The sequence below is a fragment of the Myotis myotis genome, unplaced genomic scaffold (assembly GCF_014108235.1).
Source record: "Myotis myotis isolate mMyoMyo1 unplaced genomic scaffold, mMyoMyo1.p scaffold_m19_p_3, whole genome shotgun sequence".
Lineage (NCBI taxonomy): Eukaryota > Metazoa > Chordata > Mammalia > Chiroptera > Vespertilionidae > Myotis > Myotis myotis.
The window spans coordinates 82,992,033-83,008,261 of NW_023416335.1; the positions used below are offsets into that span (position 1 = coordinate 82,992,033).

The 16,229-nt window shown below is 40.1% G+C and overlaps 2 protein-coding genes and 1 long non-coding RNA gene across 13 annotated transcripts in view; 2 read left to right on the forward strand and 1 right to left on the reverse strand.

Moving 5' to 3' along the window:
* CCDC122 (coiled-coil domain containing 122) overlaps window positions 1–2,143 on the reverse strand; it is a 37,469-nt gene extending 35,326 nt beyond the window's left edge. For 3 of the 5 annotated variants that reach the window (XM_036299077.1, XM_036299078.1, XM_036299073.1), the window contains exon 1: window positions 1,868–2,143. The gene's annotated coding sequence lies outside the window, so the exon portion shown is untranslated. The remainder of the gene's footprint in view (window positions 1–1,867) is intronic. The other 2 variants (XM_036299076.1, XM_036299074.1) reach the window with 1 other exon arrangement.
* LOC118650772 lies at window positions 982–1,627 on the forward strand. Its single transcript, XR_004966043.1, has 2 exons — window positions 982–1,162; window positions 1,460–1,627. It is a non-coding gene; the product is annotated as an uncharacterized LOC118650772 (long non-coding RNA).
* Window positions 2,144–2,365: 222 nt separating the features above from the next.
* Window positions 2,366–15,293, forward strand: LACC1 (laccase domain containing 1). 7 transcript variants are annotated; one of them, XM_036299066.1, is made up of 8 exons: window positions 2,366–2,507; window positions 2,876–2,960; window positions 3,908–4,523; window positions 5,150–5,328; window positions 6,142–6,307; window positions 11,245–11,470; window positions 12,471–12,631; window positions 14,410–15,293. In XM_036299066.1, exons 3-7 carry the CDS (start codon window positions 3,965–3,967, stop codon window positions 12,628–12,630), a joined length of 1,290 nt encoding a protein of 429 aa, XP_036154959.1. In that variant the 5' UTR covers window positions 2,366–2,507; window positions 2,876–2,960; window positions 3,908–3,964; the 3' UTR covers window position 12,631; window positions 14,410–15,293. The 7 variants fall into 7 exon arrangements, with proteins under 7 accessions (XP_036154959.1, XP_036154958.1, XP_036154964.1 ...); XM_036299065.1 differs by having other exon boundaries at window positions 2,373–2,512; XM_036299068.1 differs by lacking the exon at window positions 2,366–2,507 and adding an exon at window positions 3,059–3,151 and having other exon boundaries at window positions 2,743–2,960.
* The last annotated feature ends 936 nt before the right edge of the window (window positions 15,294–16,229 follow it).

Below are 16,229 nucleotides of genomic sequence, written 5' to 3' on the forward strand. Positions count from 1 at the left end.
AAACTAATTATGCATATGAATCATCTGTAGAGATTAAAACAAAAGCAAGCAAAACATGCCTAGACTTGACCACCAGAGATTGTTTCAAATGTATATCTGGAGTGGAGTCCCTGGATTTATATATTTATTTACTGATTGTTAATCCTCACCAGAGGGTATTTTTTCCATTGATTTTTAGAGTGGAAGGGAGGGGGAGAGACAGAGAGAGAAACACTGATGTGAGAGAGACATATAGATTGGTTGCCTCCTGCCTGCGCACTGACCAGGGCCAGGGATTGGGCCAGCAATCGAGCTTGACCCGAATCAAACCCAGGACCCTTCAGTCCATGGGCCAATAATCCAACCACTGCGCCAAACCAGCTAGGGCTGGATTTATTTTTTTAAAGTTCTACTTGTCATGCTGATGTGCAGCCAGGATTGAGAACCATGGCAGTTGGTGACTGGAGATGAGGTAAGAGAGTGTTAGAAGATGAGCAGTAGGACCAGATGAAGTGAAACAGTATGTCAATAAAATAGAATGACAAATTCTCTCTTCCCTGACGCTTCTCTACACTGAAATGTTTTTTTAAAAAAATCTGTCACTATTGTAACATGAAAGAAATTAATTCCCTCCATTGTCTATAAAAACGGATAAATGTGTTAAACTGGCTTTGTAACTAAAAGGCTGTGGGGCTCGGCTACAGTGTTTTGGACAGGTTCAAGCCTTGGACTGAGGAGAGGGCACAGTCCTCTCATTGCCACGTGCAAGTCCCAGCTTGGAGGGCAGAGCCCTCCCAGCACAATTATAGCCAACGGCCATAGTGTAAGCTTGAAACTGGTCCAAACACGTGGCCCCACGTGCCTGAGTGATATAGATCAGGTGCATGTAGTTGAGTAGGATTGAAACCAATGAGAATGCTCTAAACATCTTAGTCACGCCGCTACTTTGCCTCCTGGCATCTGCTATAAAATAAAGACAAGGCTTGTGAGCGCTGGCGCTGTCCATCAGAGGAGCAGCGTCCCAGGAGACCCAGCTTTCATTCTCTTGTCTGTCTTTTCGAAGCCTTTCACCGCCCCCACTCAGGGTCACTGAACCAGGCTGAGCTGGCGTGGCACATAAGGCGCCCTGGGGCTGAGTATGCCATGGCCGTGCGGGCTGGACACAAAAGACCTCCTATTCTGGGTTAGTGATCCCATTCTCTAATCGGGTTTCAAACCCTTTGGGGGTCCAACGACCCTTTCACAGGGGTCGCCTAAGACCATCGGAAAACACATATATAATTACATATTGTTTCTGTGAGTAATCACTATGCTTTAATTATGTCCAATTTGTAACAATGAAATTGGGGGTCACCACAACATGAGGAACTGTATGAAAGGGTCGGGGCATTAGGAAGGTTGAGAACCACTGAAATAGAAGCATTTGCCCCCTCCAAATGCTGTTTTCAACTCCCAGATATGCAAATTCTTTCTCTTTCAGGTAAAGCTTCTTGGCCCGTATCACCTGAGCGACTATAAAATAAAAGGCATCTCTGCCTCCCATCATGACCAGTTCCACTGAAAATATCCTTTCTCCTACTCTTTACCACAGCATCTGTCTTCCACATCGTATGTTTAATTTTAAAAAATAAATGGATGTTACACTCTTTGGGGGCTGATAGGGTATGCTAACTTGCACCTTTATCACAATTTTAATGGTTAGTAGCTTCTAATTTTTCTACTAGCGGCACATATTCTTATTTTTATTTATTTCAATCCTCGCCTGAGGATATGTTCTCATTGATTTTTTGAGAGGAAGGGAGAGGGAGACAGAGAAACATCCACGTGAGACAGAAACGCCAATGGGCAGCTGCCTCCCGCCCACCCCGACCAGGATCCAACCCGAGACCTGGCGGCGCCCGCACCGCAGCTGCCGGCGGCGCGTTTGAAAGGCGAGCGGGGCCCCGCCGGCTGGGGGAGGGGGCCGTGCGCGGCAGGTCCGGGCGAGGACGGCGGAGGACGGTCCAACCCACGAGCTCGGTTCTGAAAATAAAAGCAGGAAACAAAAATCCCCCTTCGGAGGCCCATGGCTTAAACATGAACAAAACAGACCGCCTGCCAGGCGCTCAGGCCGTGCGGCCTCGGGCCCGGGCTCCGGCGGCTACCGGGGTCCCGGCCCCCCCGCAGGGCAGCGAGCCGTCCCCCCGACCCAAGGGCGGACGCGGGGAGGGCCGCGCCCCCGAGCGGAGTCAGCGCGACGGGATCGGGCGCCCCGCCCGCCGCCCGCCGCCCGCCTGGCTCCGGCGCGAGGCCCTCTGCGTTCTGGTTCCTGTTCCTCTTCCCTCCACGGGGCCGCGGGGAGCGGGCTCGACGGGCCGCCTTCGCCCGGAACTGCTGACTCCCCCGCCCGCCGCCCCGACTCGTCCCGGCCTCCCAGCCGCTCGCGCCGCCCGGCAGTCCGTCCGCAGCTGCGGGGCCCTAGGCAGGCGGGGGCCGGACTGGGACTTCGGGGGACTCGCCCGCGGCTCCCGGGTGTCGCTGGGCCCGGGGTGAGGTGGGGAGGGCTGGGGTGGGGTGGGCTGGGCTCAGGGTGAGGTGGGGAGGGCTGGGGTGGGGAGGGCTGGGGTGGGGTGGGCTGGGCTCAGGGTGAGGTGGGGAGGGCTGGGGTGGGGTGGGCTGGGCTCAGGGTGAGGTGGGTGGGGCAGAGCCTCACCGCAGGCCGCGGGCGGGGTGGAGCCCAGGTTCAGGGCGGGCGGCGGGCGGGGCGCGGCCCGCGGCGGGCGTGGTCCCTGGAAGTCCCCGCGGGCGGGTCCGGGCAGGTGGAGGCGGGAGCCCCGCGGGGCCGCCCGGGCCCGCCCGTGACAGGCGCGTCCTGTGGAACCTCACGGGCACCCCGCGTCTCCCGATGTCTTCACAGCCCCGATGCACGGAGCGGGAGAGCGTGCTGTCCGGTAGGGAGCGGACGCTGGGCGCGCGGCGAGAGGAGGCCCGGTCCCGGCCCGGTGAGGAGGCTCACCCCTATTCTGTAAAACTGCTCTTTGGAATTCTCTGCTATTCCTTAGACGGCCTCTTATTCTAAAAAAAAATAACTGCTTTCTAGCCTGCCCAGCCTGTTGGATCGTGAGGACGGTAACTTAGCTGCCTGACCGTGTAGGCCGGAGACCAGACGCGCCCACCCGCTGCTGCCGTGCGGGTGCATTTTTAATGGGACCGAACTGTGTAGCTTCTGTCCGCCAAGCCCGCCGGTGGGAAAGCTGACTCCACTCTCCGGGCGCTGCCGGAGTTCCCCGGTTACTGCGAGGGCGGAGCGGGTCCCAGCCGCGGGCGGGCGGGCGGGCGGGGACGGAGGTGCGGGGACCCGGCTGGGAGGCGGAGGGAGCGGGCGGCAGGGCCTCTCGCACAGTCCCAGCCGCTCCGTGGCAATTGCCGGCCTGGGGATTGTGTCAACCCTGGCGAGAAACGCATAGTCACTTCGGCGTTATCTCCTAAAAACGCGATTTTTAAAGTGCGGCTCCGTTTAGCCGACTGAATGCAAGGCCCCCGTATTTCTCATGAAGGGATGTGACCGACCCTGGCAGTCATGTCAGGATTGATGACATATCACATGCATTGATGCCATGTCGTTAAAAAAACAGGACTTTGTCTAAGTCAACAGGTAGATTCCTATTTAAAATTCCCTGTATGAAAACAAAAACAGAGGAACTGCTGCCTTTCTGGAAAGATGTACACATCCTTTTGGAAGATGAATTAGGAAATAACTTTGCTTTAATTGTCATGATTCTCTTATGACAGTTTTCTGACTTTTCTGGGAGGGGTCTAGTGTTACAATTTTGGTCACATTTTTAGATCAATGCGATTCTCCCCCCCCCCCCCCCAGCCATATATTTCTGTTGTAACTATAGGATTGATCTAATTTTGCATTCTTATTTATGCTAATATTTTGTTACAGGTGATTTGGGGGGAGCACAAAAGTCTTCTTTGAAGAGCTTTGTACAGTTACTGCAGGATGGCAGAAGCAGTGTTGATTGATCTATTTGGTTTGGCATTGAACTCTCAGGAAAACTATCCGACATTACTGAAGACATTGGGTGCTGTCAGATCCCACCATGCTGCCAAGGCCAAGCTCCTTTGCATAATGTGTTGCAGTAACATCAGCTGTGAAAGGAACGGTCACCTTGATACTTATGAATTAGAAACAACCAATGGATTGTCAGCTCTCTTGAGAGAATTTGAGATTGTTAGCAATCCCAGTATGGCTGCCTCTTTGTATACCATTAAACAGAAAATTGATGAAAAAAACCTGAGCAGCATTAAGGTAATGGTACCCATGCAGCGGAAGACGTTAATGAAGGCTTTTATTGATCAACTCTTCACTGATGTTTACAATTTTGAGTTTGAAGATTTACAGGTAACGTTGAAGGGAGGTCTTTTGAAACAGTCCACTGAGATAAGCATGATCACAACTCAAGAACTAGAAGCTATACAGAATGAAATAGAAACATATTTGAGAAGTCTGCCGGCACTGAAAGGAGAGTTAACCATCCTCACGACTCCTTTGATCTCAGGTATATTACACACTATCTGTTGTTTTCACCAGGCATGTGAAAAACCGGTCATTCTTTAGAAGTTGTTCACTTCTTTTTTTCCTTCTTTCTTTTGTAGACTGGGCTTATGTGCTCATTACCATCAGTTGAAACATGGGAATGTCATGGGTGGTCTGGTAGTGTTAGGGATATTAAGGGATAGTCCCTTAAAAGCCCTCTACATAAATACATTTGCTTTATGCAAATTAGCTTTAAGACAAATCCCCAGGCTTCCTTTAAATGATATTTCCTGTTTAGCAATTCTGAAATCTTAACTCATTGTCATCATTACAGAATAGTGAAATTTAAAACAGTCAATCTTCTTGGTTAAATGATATTTATTGTGAGCTATAGACTATTGGGAATAACAAAGACAACTGGGACAGATGATACCCTTTGAAGAGCAATAAATCCATAGGAAAGTTAAAACAAACACAAAGCAGTGTATACTAAGAACATCCGGACAAAGTGCTATAAAAATTAGGTGCCAGATAAACAAAAGCAGGCTGAAATAATCAGGGAAAGTCTTACCAAGAAATAGCATCTTTAATGCTTTTTATAGTCTTTTGTATAACATACTTATAATCTTCATTACTTATCTTCAACAGACATTTTCATACATGGATTTACTACAAGAACAGGTGGGATATCTTACATACCAACTCTCAGCTCATTCAATCTCTTCAGTAGCTCCAAACGAAGAGATCCCCGGGTAGTTGTTCAAGAAAATCTGCGTAGGTTGGGGAGTGCTGCAGGATTTAATGTGAAGAAATTTTACAGAATAAAGGTAAAATTATGTTTCATATTTTGGAAGATCTGAAGTATATTACTAACTCTGCTAATGATTAATGGACCTTAATCAAGCTATTTAATTTTTGCATCTGGTGTTTTATGTAAAACGTTAGGATAATTCTTAAAGTAGGTGTTTTTTGATTCGTATACCATAGCCTAAAAATATGTGTGTGTGTATATATATATATATACATATATATACGTATATATATACACACACACACACATATATGACAATTCTATGGGAATATATATGTATATATTCACCTGGAGCTCCTCACATGTAAGAGTACAGTAACTCTCAGAGAATATAGTACCACTGCCCTTTTTGATTTAGAAGAAAGGTTCCTGAACTGTGGAAGAGAAAGGCCATTCTTTTCTAAGTTAACACCAGGGTACAATTGATGAGACAGTGCTTTGTTTGTTACAGAATTCTAGGTTTAATTGAATCTAGGAAAAGGAAAAGTATCATTGACTTGGTAATTAATTTCTTTCAATGCATTAGCTCATGGTGGAAAGTACTACATGTAGAGACCCATCTCTAGTAGGAGGTATTCATGAAGGACAGTATTGAATTTTAACATGTTAAAGTCTGCTTTCCTTTGAATAAAATATACAGAACTTATAATACCAAAAGTTAAATGATAATAAATTGGTATTTTACCATATATAGAAGGGATATATTTAATAAATGCTAGTAATCTTAAACTGGTTATATAATTTTGTACAAAATGAATACTTTCAGAAAAACTTATGGTATGATAAATCCTACTTTCAAAACATTTTTATTGCACATCTTTGGTATTAGACAGATCATGCCAATGACGTCTGGGTTATGGGAAGGAAGGAGCCGGAATCTTATGATGGAATCACCACAAATCAGAGAGGAGTCACCATAGCAGCTCTTGGTGCTGACTGTATACCGATAATTTTTGCAGATCCTGTCAAAAAAGCATGTGGGGTTGCTCACGCTGGTAAGCATATTTAAGCATTTAGGATTTTACCATTTTTGTAGCACAGGACAAATTAGAAATTTTTTCTGGTAGGCATAACAAACACATAAACAGTTAATTATTTTACATGGTGATAAATATAAAGATAGGGGTAGGTTCAGCATACTCCTATTATAGAAGCAGATAAAAGCAGTAACTAAGTCAATATATATGAATCAGAATAGAATTCCCCCCAAAAATGGTACCTAGGCTGATTCCTGAGGAATTTGTAGAGTTTGGCTAGGTGCCAGTGTTTCTCAGGAGGGGTGCTGGGAGCATTTTGGGCAAGATAATCTTACATTGCAGACAGTTTGCTTGGCTTTCGAAATTTCCAGTTGTATTTAAAAAAAAAAAAAAGCCTCATGCTTTTCAAACACTCCCCAGGGTGTGACACTACCACTGAGAAGCCTTGAAGTCTAGACAATGAGGAATAGGAAGGTGAGGCATGTTGCAGAGAGGTGTTCATAAAGATGCAGCAGCATGTGTAAAGACATGGAGGTAAAGAAAAAAAAAGTGAGAAATATTTGGCAAATTGCATTTAGCTTAATATGCTAAGAACAAAGAAGGATTTTTAGATTATGTGCTAAGGTTATGGAATTTTATTTTCTGGGGGTGTTTTAAAATACTGTTTTAGGTTATTCTGTGGTTGTATATCTAGGTGAAGTGAGGGATGACCTTTTGGATTTCCTTCTATTTGTAAATCTATGACCACTTTGCTTTTTAGGCCATAGATAAATAAGAAAGTGGCTAAAGTAAAAGAATTAGACCACTAGACATTGCTAAAGTTATTTAAAATTTGAATCTTATTTCCTGAATATAAAAAGGGAATATTATTTGTTACTTTTTAGGTTTAAAACATTTTTAAAATATCAAAGATAAAGGTGATAAAATGAAACTATTGAAGAAAAACAAAGTTAGAGGTCTCATACTTCCTGATTTCAAAACTTATTACAAGGCTGTAGTAATCAAAGCAGAATGGCATAAAGACAGATATATGCATTAATAGAATAGAATAGAGAACCTAGAAATAGACCATTTCATATATGGTCAGTTGATTTTTAACCAGGTATGTAAACTATATAATGGGGAAAGGACAATCTCTTTAACAAATGATGCTGGGAAAACGATACTCACATGGAAAAAATGGATGCTAATATCTTACAACATATAAAAATTAACTTAAAAATGGATCAAAGAAGTAAATGTAGAGCTAAAGCTATAATACTCGAAGAAGAAAACAAGTGTAAATTCTTTTTTTAAAATATATTTTATTGATTTTTTACAGAGAGGAAGGGAAAGGGATAGAGAGTTAGAAAAATCGATGGGAGAGAAACATCAATCAGCTGCCTCTTGCATACCTCCTATTGGGGATGTGCCCTCAATCAAGGTGCATGCCCTTGACGGAAATAGAACCTGAGACCTTCCAGTCTGCAGGCCGACGCTCTATCCACTGAGCCAAACCAATTAGGGCAGTGTAAATTCTTATGATCTTGGATTAGGCAATGGTTTTTTAGATATGACAATAAAAGCACAAGCAACAAAATTAAAAATAAATGGGATTTCATAAAAATTAAAATTTATCTGCATCAAAGGACACAATCAACAAAGTGAAAAGATAACTCACAGACTGGGAGAAAATATTTGCAATTCACATATCTGACAAGTGATTAATATACAGAATATATAAAGAACTCCTACAACTCTACAACAATACTGCCGGAAACCAGTTTCCAGCATGTACAGCAGGTCTGCATCTGGGAATGGCTAAAGGCATTTCCCCAAACCTGAATAGAATACATTAAGTTGACTGTGGCTGCCAGACAGTTAAAAGGCATCTTAATCTGCATGTTATTGCCTCCTACTGGCCAAACACCTGAACAGCCATAGGCTAATTCCCCCATTCTGACAATGGACTCTGTACAAATCCCTGGCCCTTTGAAGTGTGTATCTCTGCTTCGCCTCAGGACAAATTGTGTTAATAAAAAGCTTGGGGTCCTGGGGACAACTAGAGAACCTAAGACCTTAGCCTTAAGACCTTAGATCTTAGCTCCTTTAGCTAAGCTCCTCTGACCCCCAAATGCCTTTCAAAATTATATCTCGTCTCCGGACTCTTTATTAGTCCCTGGATTCTTATTTAACATCTACGTACAGCCTTCTCCAGATTCCTGAACCCTTCTTGATGCTGGGACAAGAACCCCAGCACAACAGAAAACAAATAACCTATTTAAAATATAGGCAAAGTATTTGAATATACATTTCTCCAAAGACAATAATCAAATGACTAACAGCATGTGAAAAGATGCTCAGCATCATGAATAATTAGGAAAATACAAATCAGAACCATAATGAGATATACCTCATACCTATTAGGGTGGCTAATATTTTCTAAAAGGAAAATAACTAGTGTTGATGAGGATGTGGATAAATTTGAACCCTAATGCAATACTGGTGAAGATGCAAAATGGTGCAGATGCTATGGAAAATGGTATGGTGTTTCTTCAAAATTTTAAAATAGAGTTACCCTATTATCCAGCAATTCTACTTATGAGTATGTATCCAAAGTAATTGAAAACAGGTTCTCAATAAGATATTTGCACTCCCTTAGTAATAGTAACATTATTCACAATAGCTAAGATGTTGAAGCAACTCAGGTGTCCATTGATGGATTAATAGATAAGCAATGTGTGCTATATACATAAAATGGAATATTATTCAGCCTTAAAAAAGAAGGAAATCCAGCTCAGCTGGTGTGCTCAGTGGTTGAGCATCGACTCATGAACCAGGAGTTCAAGGTTCGATCTCCCCCCATGCCCCTGTCAGGGCACATGCCCAGGTTGCTGGCTCAATCCCCAGTAGGGGGTGTGCAGGAGGCAGCTGATCAATGCCTCTCTCTCATCATTGATGTTTCTATCCCTCTCTCCCTCTTCCTTCCTCTCTCTGAAATTAATAATGACATATTTTTTAAAAAAGAAGGAAATTCTGATGCATGCTACAACATGAATGAACCTTGAGGACATTATGCTAAGTGAAATAAGCCAGTTACAAAAAGAAAAATATTGTATGATTACAACTTACATGAGGTACCTGGAGTAGTCAAATTCACAGAAACAGAAAGTAGAATGGTGGTTTCCAGGGACCAGGGAAGGTGGGAAGGGAGATTTATTGTTTAAAACTTGTATATTGTATAGAGTTCCGATTTTGAAGATGAAGTTGTGGAGAGTTGTTGCACAACAATGTAAATATGCTGAACACTACTAAGTGTCTTTTTTTTTTTATTGTTGCTTAAAATATTACAAAGAGTAGTACATTTGTCTCCTTTTTTTCCCCCTTGAACTTCCCCCAGCCTCCCCTCCCCCCCAGTGTCTTGTGTCCATTGGTTATGCTCATATGCATGCATACAAGTCCTTCGGTTGATCTCTTACCCCCCCCCCCCCCCGCAACCCTCTCCAACCTTTCTTCTATAGTTTGACCATCTGTTTAATGCTGCTCTGCCTCTGTATCTATTTTTGTTCATCAGTTTATAATGCTCGATATTATCCATAAATGAGTGAGATCATGTGGTATTTTTCCTTCATTGACTGGCTTATTTCACTTAGCATAATGCTCTCCAGTTCCATCCATGCTGTTGCAAATGGTAAGAGTTCCTTCTTTTTTATAGCAGCATAGTATTCCATTGTGTAGATGTACCACAGTTTTCTAATCCATTCATCCATTGATGGGCACTTAGGCTGTTTCCAAATCTTAGCTATGATAAATTGTGCTGCTATGAACATAGGGATGCATATATCCTTTCTGTTTGGTGTTTCTGGTTTCTTGGGATATATTCCTAGCAGTGGGATCAATGGGTCAAATGGGAGTTCAATTTTTAGCTTTTTGAGGAAACTCCATACTGTCTTCCATAGTGGCTGCACCAGTCTGCATTCCCACCTGCAGTGCACGAGTGTTCCTTTTTCTCTGCATCCTCTCCAGCCCTTGTCGTTTGTTGATTTGTTGATGATAGCCATTCTGACAGGTGTGAGATGGTACCTCATTGTTGTTTTGATTTGCATCTCTTGGATGATAAGTGACTTTGAGCATGTTTTCATATGTCTCTTGGCTTTCTAAGTGTCTTTTTTTTAAAAAATATATTTTATTGATTTTTTACAGAGAGGAAGGGAGAGAGATAGAGAGTTAGAAACATCGATGAGAGAGAAACATTGATCAGCTGCCTCCTGCACATCTCCTATTGGGGATGTGCCCGCAACCCAGGTACATGCCCTTGACTGGAATCGAACCTGGGACCTTTCAGTCCGCAGGCCGATGCTCTATCCACTGAGCCGAACCGGTTTCAGCTCTAAGTGTCTTTTTAAATTGGTTAAAATTGTAAATTTTATTTTATTTTTTACATTTTTTAAAACTGAGGGGGGAAAAGTGAGGGAGGGAGAGAAAGGGAGAAGAATAAGAAGGCATAATGCCAATGGAAACTAAAAGTACAGAACATTTTTAAAAGGAAGTGGAAGGGACACCTCTCCCCCATTAAATATCTCTTCTGTATCAGGGGCTATGTATAATATACCTCATTTAAAAGCCAGTATTTTAGTTAATTAAGTGATTAGTTAGCTCAATTTTGTGATTCATTTACTATTTCTGGATTTGGAAAAAAACACGAACTGATTGTGCTTATTTTTAACTTAGGTAAAAATTAAGGTAAAATTGCTCTGCCTGGTGTGGCTCAGTTGATTGGAGCGTTGTCCCTTATCAAAAGGTCTAGGGTTTGATTCCCAGTCAATCCAATTGATGTTTTTCTCTCTCTCTCTCCCTCTCCCTTCCTCTCTCTCAAATAAATAAATTACATATCCTCAGATGAGGATAAAAAAAAAAATTAAGATGAAATCTTGTTATGTTTTAACTGTCCTTATCTTTTTCTTTCTGTTTACCAGGTTGGAAAGGTACTTTGCTAGGTGTTGCTATGGCTACCGTGAATGCTATGATAGCAGAATACGGTTGCAGTTTGGAAGATATTATTGTCATACTGGGACCTTCAGTAGGACCTTGCTGTTTTACTCTTCCAAGGGAATCTGCAAATGCATTTCATAATATTGATCCTGAATGTGTGCGGCTATTTGAGTCACCAAATCCCTATGTTGACATTCGTAAAGCCACCAGGTATGTTTGATTTCATGCCAGAACTGCAAGTTTTTAATGAAAATTAATTTAGAAATCAATTAGTAACTTCAAGAAAAATTCATTTGGCAAATATTGAAATAGCTGTCAAATACGTGTACACAAAAAAACGAATTTAAATATGAAATCTCTTCTCATCTAAGTTTTAATAACAGACATTTTTCTGGCTGGTATCTCTTTGATTTAAAGGGGAGGTTAAACTTCATAGAGAAAAGTTGGAATGTGTTTTACTTCATAGTTATTCCTCAGCTAAATTCTCCTAAATATAATAAACTATTAGGAAACCGATATTTTAAAAATAATTTGTATTCTCTAACTAGAGAAATATACTACTCGGCAAAAATATGGATTTGTGAAGTTTTGCTATTAATAGCTGTTAAAATTATGTGTCTTTTCTACAAAGGAAAATTGATGTCTGATTTGAATCATGTTTCTATTCTACTCAGCTAAACTTTGCCTAGGTTCTGTCTCATTTAGCACATTAACAGAAAGGATTGAAATATGTTAAGTTTTACTTGCAGAATAAGTATCACTAATTGATAGTCATATTTCATATCATAAAGTTTTATGGAGAAGCAAATTTTCTGTGAAAAAATTGGTAATAGGAGAAAGAAGATAGGAGGGTCAAATGACTAAAAGGCATGCTCTGTCTGAATCAAAGGAATCTTGTCTACAAATAGCCTGGTAACTTTAAAGTTCCTTCTAAAATAAGATCTTGATTTTTATTACAAAATCCTGTACTCAGATTATATCTGCAGTACAATATGAAAGGTTGTATAGTTCATATATGAATGTAGGTGACAAATGGTGATAAAATCTACCATTTCCTGACTAGTCCATGTTCTATAACTAAATAACAGTTTGCATTGTTCCAAGCATATCTTTCCCAGAATTCTTTTACACCAATATCCATACTTATTTCATATTGCTTTGGCTTTTGGTAAAATAAACTTGCTATCTTTTGAAAAATCTTTATCCTAAGGATTCTTCTAGAACAAGGAGGAATTCTACCACAGAATATCCAGGACCAGATACAAGATCTCAACCTCTGTACATCCTGCCATCCTGAGAAGTTCTTCTCCCATGTCCGCGATGGCCTTAATTTTGGTACACAGATTGGCTTCATATCAATTAGAGAATGAGGTACAGTACCTTCTTTTTCCCCTCTCCCCACTTCTCCCCTTCGTCCTTCCTCTTTACTACTTTTCCTCCCCTCATTTAAAAAAATAATTATATTTAACTTTAAGCCTTTATTTCTATAGGAAGAATTAATTAACAAGTTTCTGCTTGTTAGTAAAACAGCAGTGGTAGAAAAGATACTTTTCAGTGGTATACTTGAATATAAAGAGCAGCCACTGCTTTTCCTAGTTAATGAAAAATAATCAGGTAGGCATATATGTTAAAGGTATTGAAATAAAATAATTTATTCTTTAAAAAATATCTGTACATTTCTAATCATAACATCCCTTTTTAAAAAAAATAAATTTGTTGGGGGCAATATTGATTAATAACATTATATGTTTCAGGTATACACCTTTATAATACATGGAATGTATATTCCATTGTGTGCTCACCACCCAAAGTCTGGTCTCCTGTCACCATGTATTTGACACCCTTTACCCTCTTCATCCTCCCCTCTCTCCCCTTCCCCTTTGATAACCACCATACTGTTGGGTGTGTCCTTAAGTTCATCCGTTTGCTTGCTACCTTTTAAAAAAATATATTTTTTATTGATTTCAGAGAGGAAGAGAGAGAAAGATCATATAGAAACATCACAGAAACATCAATGATGACAGGGAATCATTGATTGGCTGCCTCCTGCATGCCCCCTACTGGGGAGCAAGCCGCAACCCAGGCATGTGCCCCCCGACCGAGAATCGAACCAGGAACCCTTCAGTCTGCAGGCCAACGCTCCATCCACTGAGTCAAATCAGCCAGGGCTGCTTGTTATTTTTTATTCTATATTTCACATATCACTGAAATCATATGGTTCTTACCTTTTTCCATCTCACTTATTTCACTTAGCATGATACTCTGGAGATTTTTCTATATTGTCGCAAATGGCAGTATTTCATATTTTTTATGGCTGTGTATATTTATCATATCTTCTTTATCTAATCATTGGTTGAAGGACACTTAGGTTATTTCCATGTCTTGGCTATTGAAAATAGTGCTGCAGTGAACACAGGGGTACATATATATTTACATATAAGTATTTTCAAGTTTTTCAGGTAAATACCCAAAAGAGGGCTTGCTGGGTCATAACATCCTTATACCTTCTTAAAAACAATTTTTTTTTTTTGGTTTTGAGAAGGAAACTTCGCAGAAATATTCTAAAGTCTAGAATAACAAGAAATTCTCACATATACAAACTAGCTTGGTTTTCAACTAGATTTTTTCTAACTGATTATCTACAGCAGGAGTTGGCCAATTATCTCTAAAGGGCCAGAAATAAATATTTTAGGCTTTGTGAAACATACAATCTCTTTCTGAACTACTCAACTTTGCAGAATAAAAGTAGACAGGAACAATACAGAAACAAATGAGTATGGCTGTGTTTTAATAAAACTTTATTTACAAAAATAAAAATAGGTAGGAGCAAGGTTTGGCCCACAGACTATAGTTTGATGACACCTGATTGACAGTCATAGAGAAATATTGAATGCAATTTCAACATATTACCAATTATTAGCTTTTTTAAAGAGTTATAAAAAAATATTTCATGACCGTGATTTAGCACTGACCCTTTAGCATAAATCTAATCTTCCTTAAAGTTACTTTTAATTGAATTAATCTTTTTAGACTTCAAAATGTCTTTAACCCTTTAACATACAAGAGTTTAACAAACTAAATGATTCTTACTTTGATATTCTAGTAGTATTAGTAAGGATCTCATATTTGATTTCTATTTATTTTTACAGATACTTGACTGGATTTTTAGAGAACTATTTCCTGCCTCCTTCCAAACCGACTGCAAGAGAGAAATTTAGTTGTTTGATGTATTTAACACCAAAAGGATTACAATGGAAAATTCATGTTTAGGGTAAATGTTCACTATTATCTAAAATCCAATGATTTTCATTCAATTCTAACAATAACTGATAAAATAATCAGTGGGATGTGGTTTATACATTTTATATAGGTAAGGATTATTCTTAAAGTTTGTTTCTCTGTTACATAAATCAAGACTAGGTCTGTTCAGTTCAGGATTTATTGGGTACCCTCTATCAGTCATTGTGTGAAGCTTGGGTGAAATCAAAATAAGTAAGACTTTTTCCTTTTGAGTATAATGCTGTGGAGGAGATAAAAAACTTCTAACACTTTAATTTTAATAGCAGTAAGGAAAGTACAGAAGAAGGAAGGATAAATACTACCTTGAAGGCAGGATAGAGAAGATATTACAGAAAAGATGGATGACATGGGCCTGAAATATGTACAGGCTTTTGACAAATGAAAACAACCATAACAGATTAAGGGAACACCATGAACTAGGACATGAAACTGAACGTTAACATGTTCTAGAAAGAGAAGGGTGTGGACAGAAATTACTGGCAAAACAGATTAGAAAGATTATTTGGGATCTCAAATGCCATGTCAAAGAGTTTAGAGTTTATTTCCAGGCAAGGAATAGGCATAAAATGTAAGGGAGTGTTTTAAGGTCCTTAGCATTACATTGAGAAAGGTTGATAACTTTCTAATTTTTCACTGGGCATTATTTTGTTTGAAATTTACAAATTTACAGAATATTTTACTTTATGTATGAAAATAGTCAAAATCCAAATAAAAATTGTTTGATTATCTATGATTTTGGATTATCTGTACCAAAGTATATAGTGAAAAGTTGTTGTCTTTGTTTTTATTCAGTGAAAAGTATGGATTCAGTAACTCAGAAACAAAATGACTAGGTTCTAAGTAATCATATCATATTGCCTCTATAGGATCTCTATCACTCTTAAGCATTTGTATATAGGTTTCTGGGACGATTAGTGTGCAACCACAATGATAATTTTTCTTTAATTATTTTATTTTATTTTTTTTAAATCCTCACCCAAGGATGCTTTTTATTGATTTTTAGAGAGAAAGGAAGGGAGAGGGAGAGAGTACCATCAATGTGAGAGAGAAACTCGATCTGTTGCACCCCAACCGGGAATGGAATCTGAAACCTCGGTATGTTCCTTGATCAGGAATTAACCCAAAGACCTTTCAGTATACAGGATGATACTCTGACCAATTGGGCCTCAGGGGCCAGGGCCACAGTGATATTTTTTAAAAAGTCTTATTTTGTTTTCAATCTAAGCACTTAACTTTGCATAGGAAATATCAGTTGTAGTTTTATTAAGAAGAGAAATTAGCCCTAACCGGTTTGGCTCGTGGATAGAGTGTTGGCTTGCGGACTGAAGAGTCTCAGGTTCAATTTTGGTTAAGGTCATGTACCTTGGTTGCGGGCACATCCCCAGTAGGGGGCGTGCTGGAGGCAGCTGATCGATGTTTCTCTCTCATAGATGTTTCTAACTCTCTATCCCTCTCCCTTCCTCTCTGTAAAAAATCAATAAAATACATTTAAAAAAAAAGAGAAATTAATTTTAGAAATCAAACAGGAGTTCATGGTATGATTTTTGGAAGTACTAATTACCAAACTAAAAGTTACTTAATTGTACTTTTAAATTATGGGTAGTATAGTGACTAAATATGCTATACTCCATTGCTTTGTAAAACATGGAAAAAAAAAAATCTTTCCACT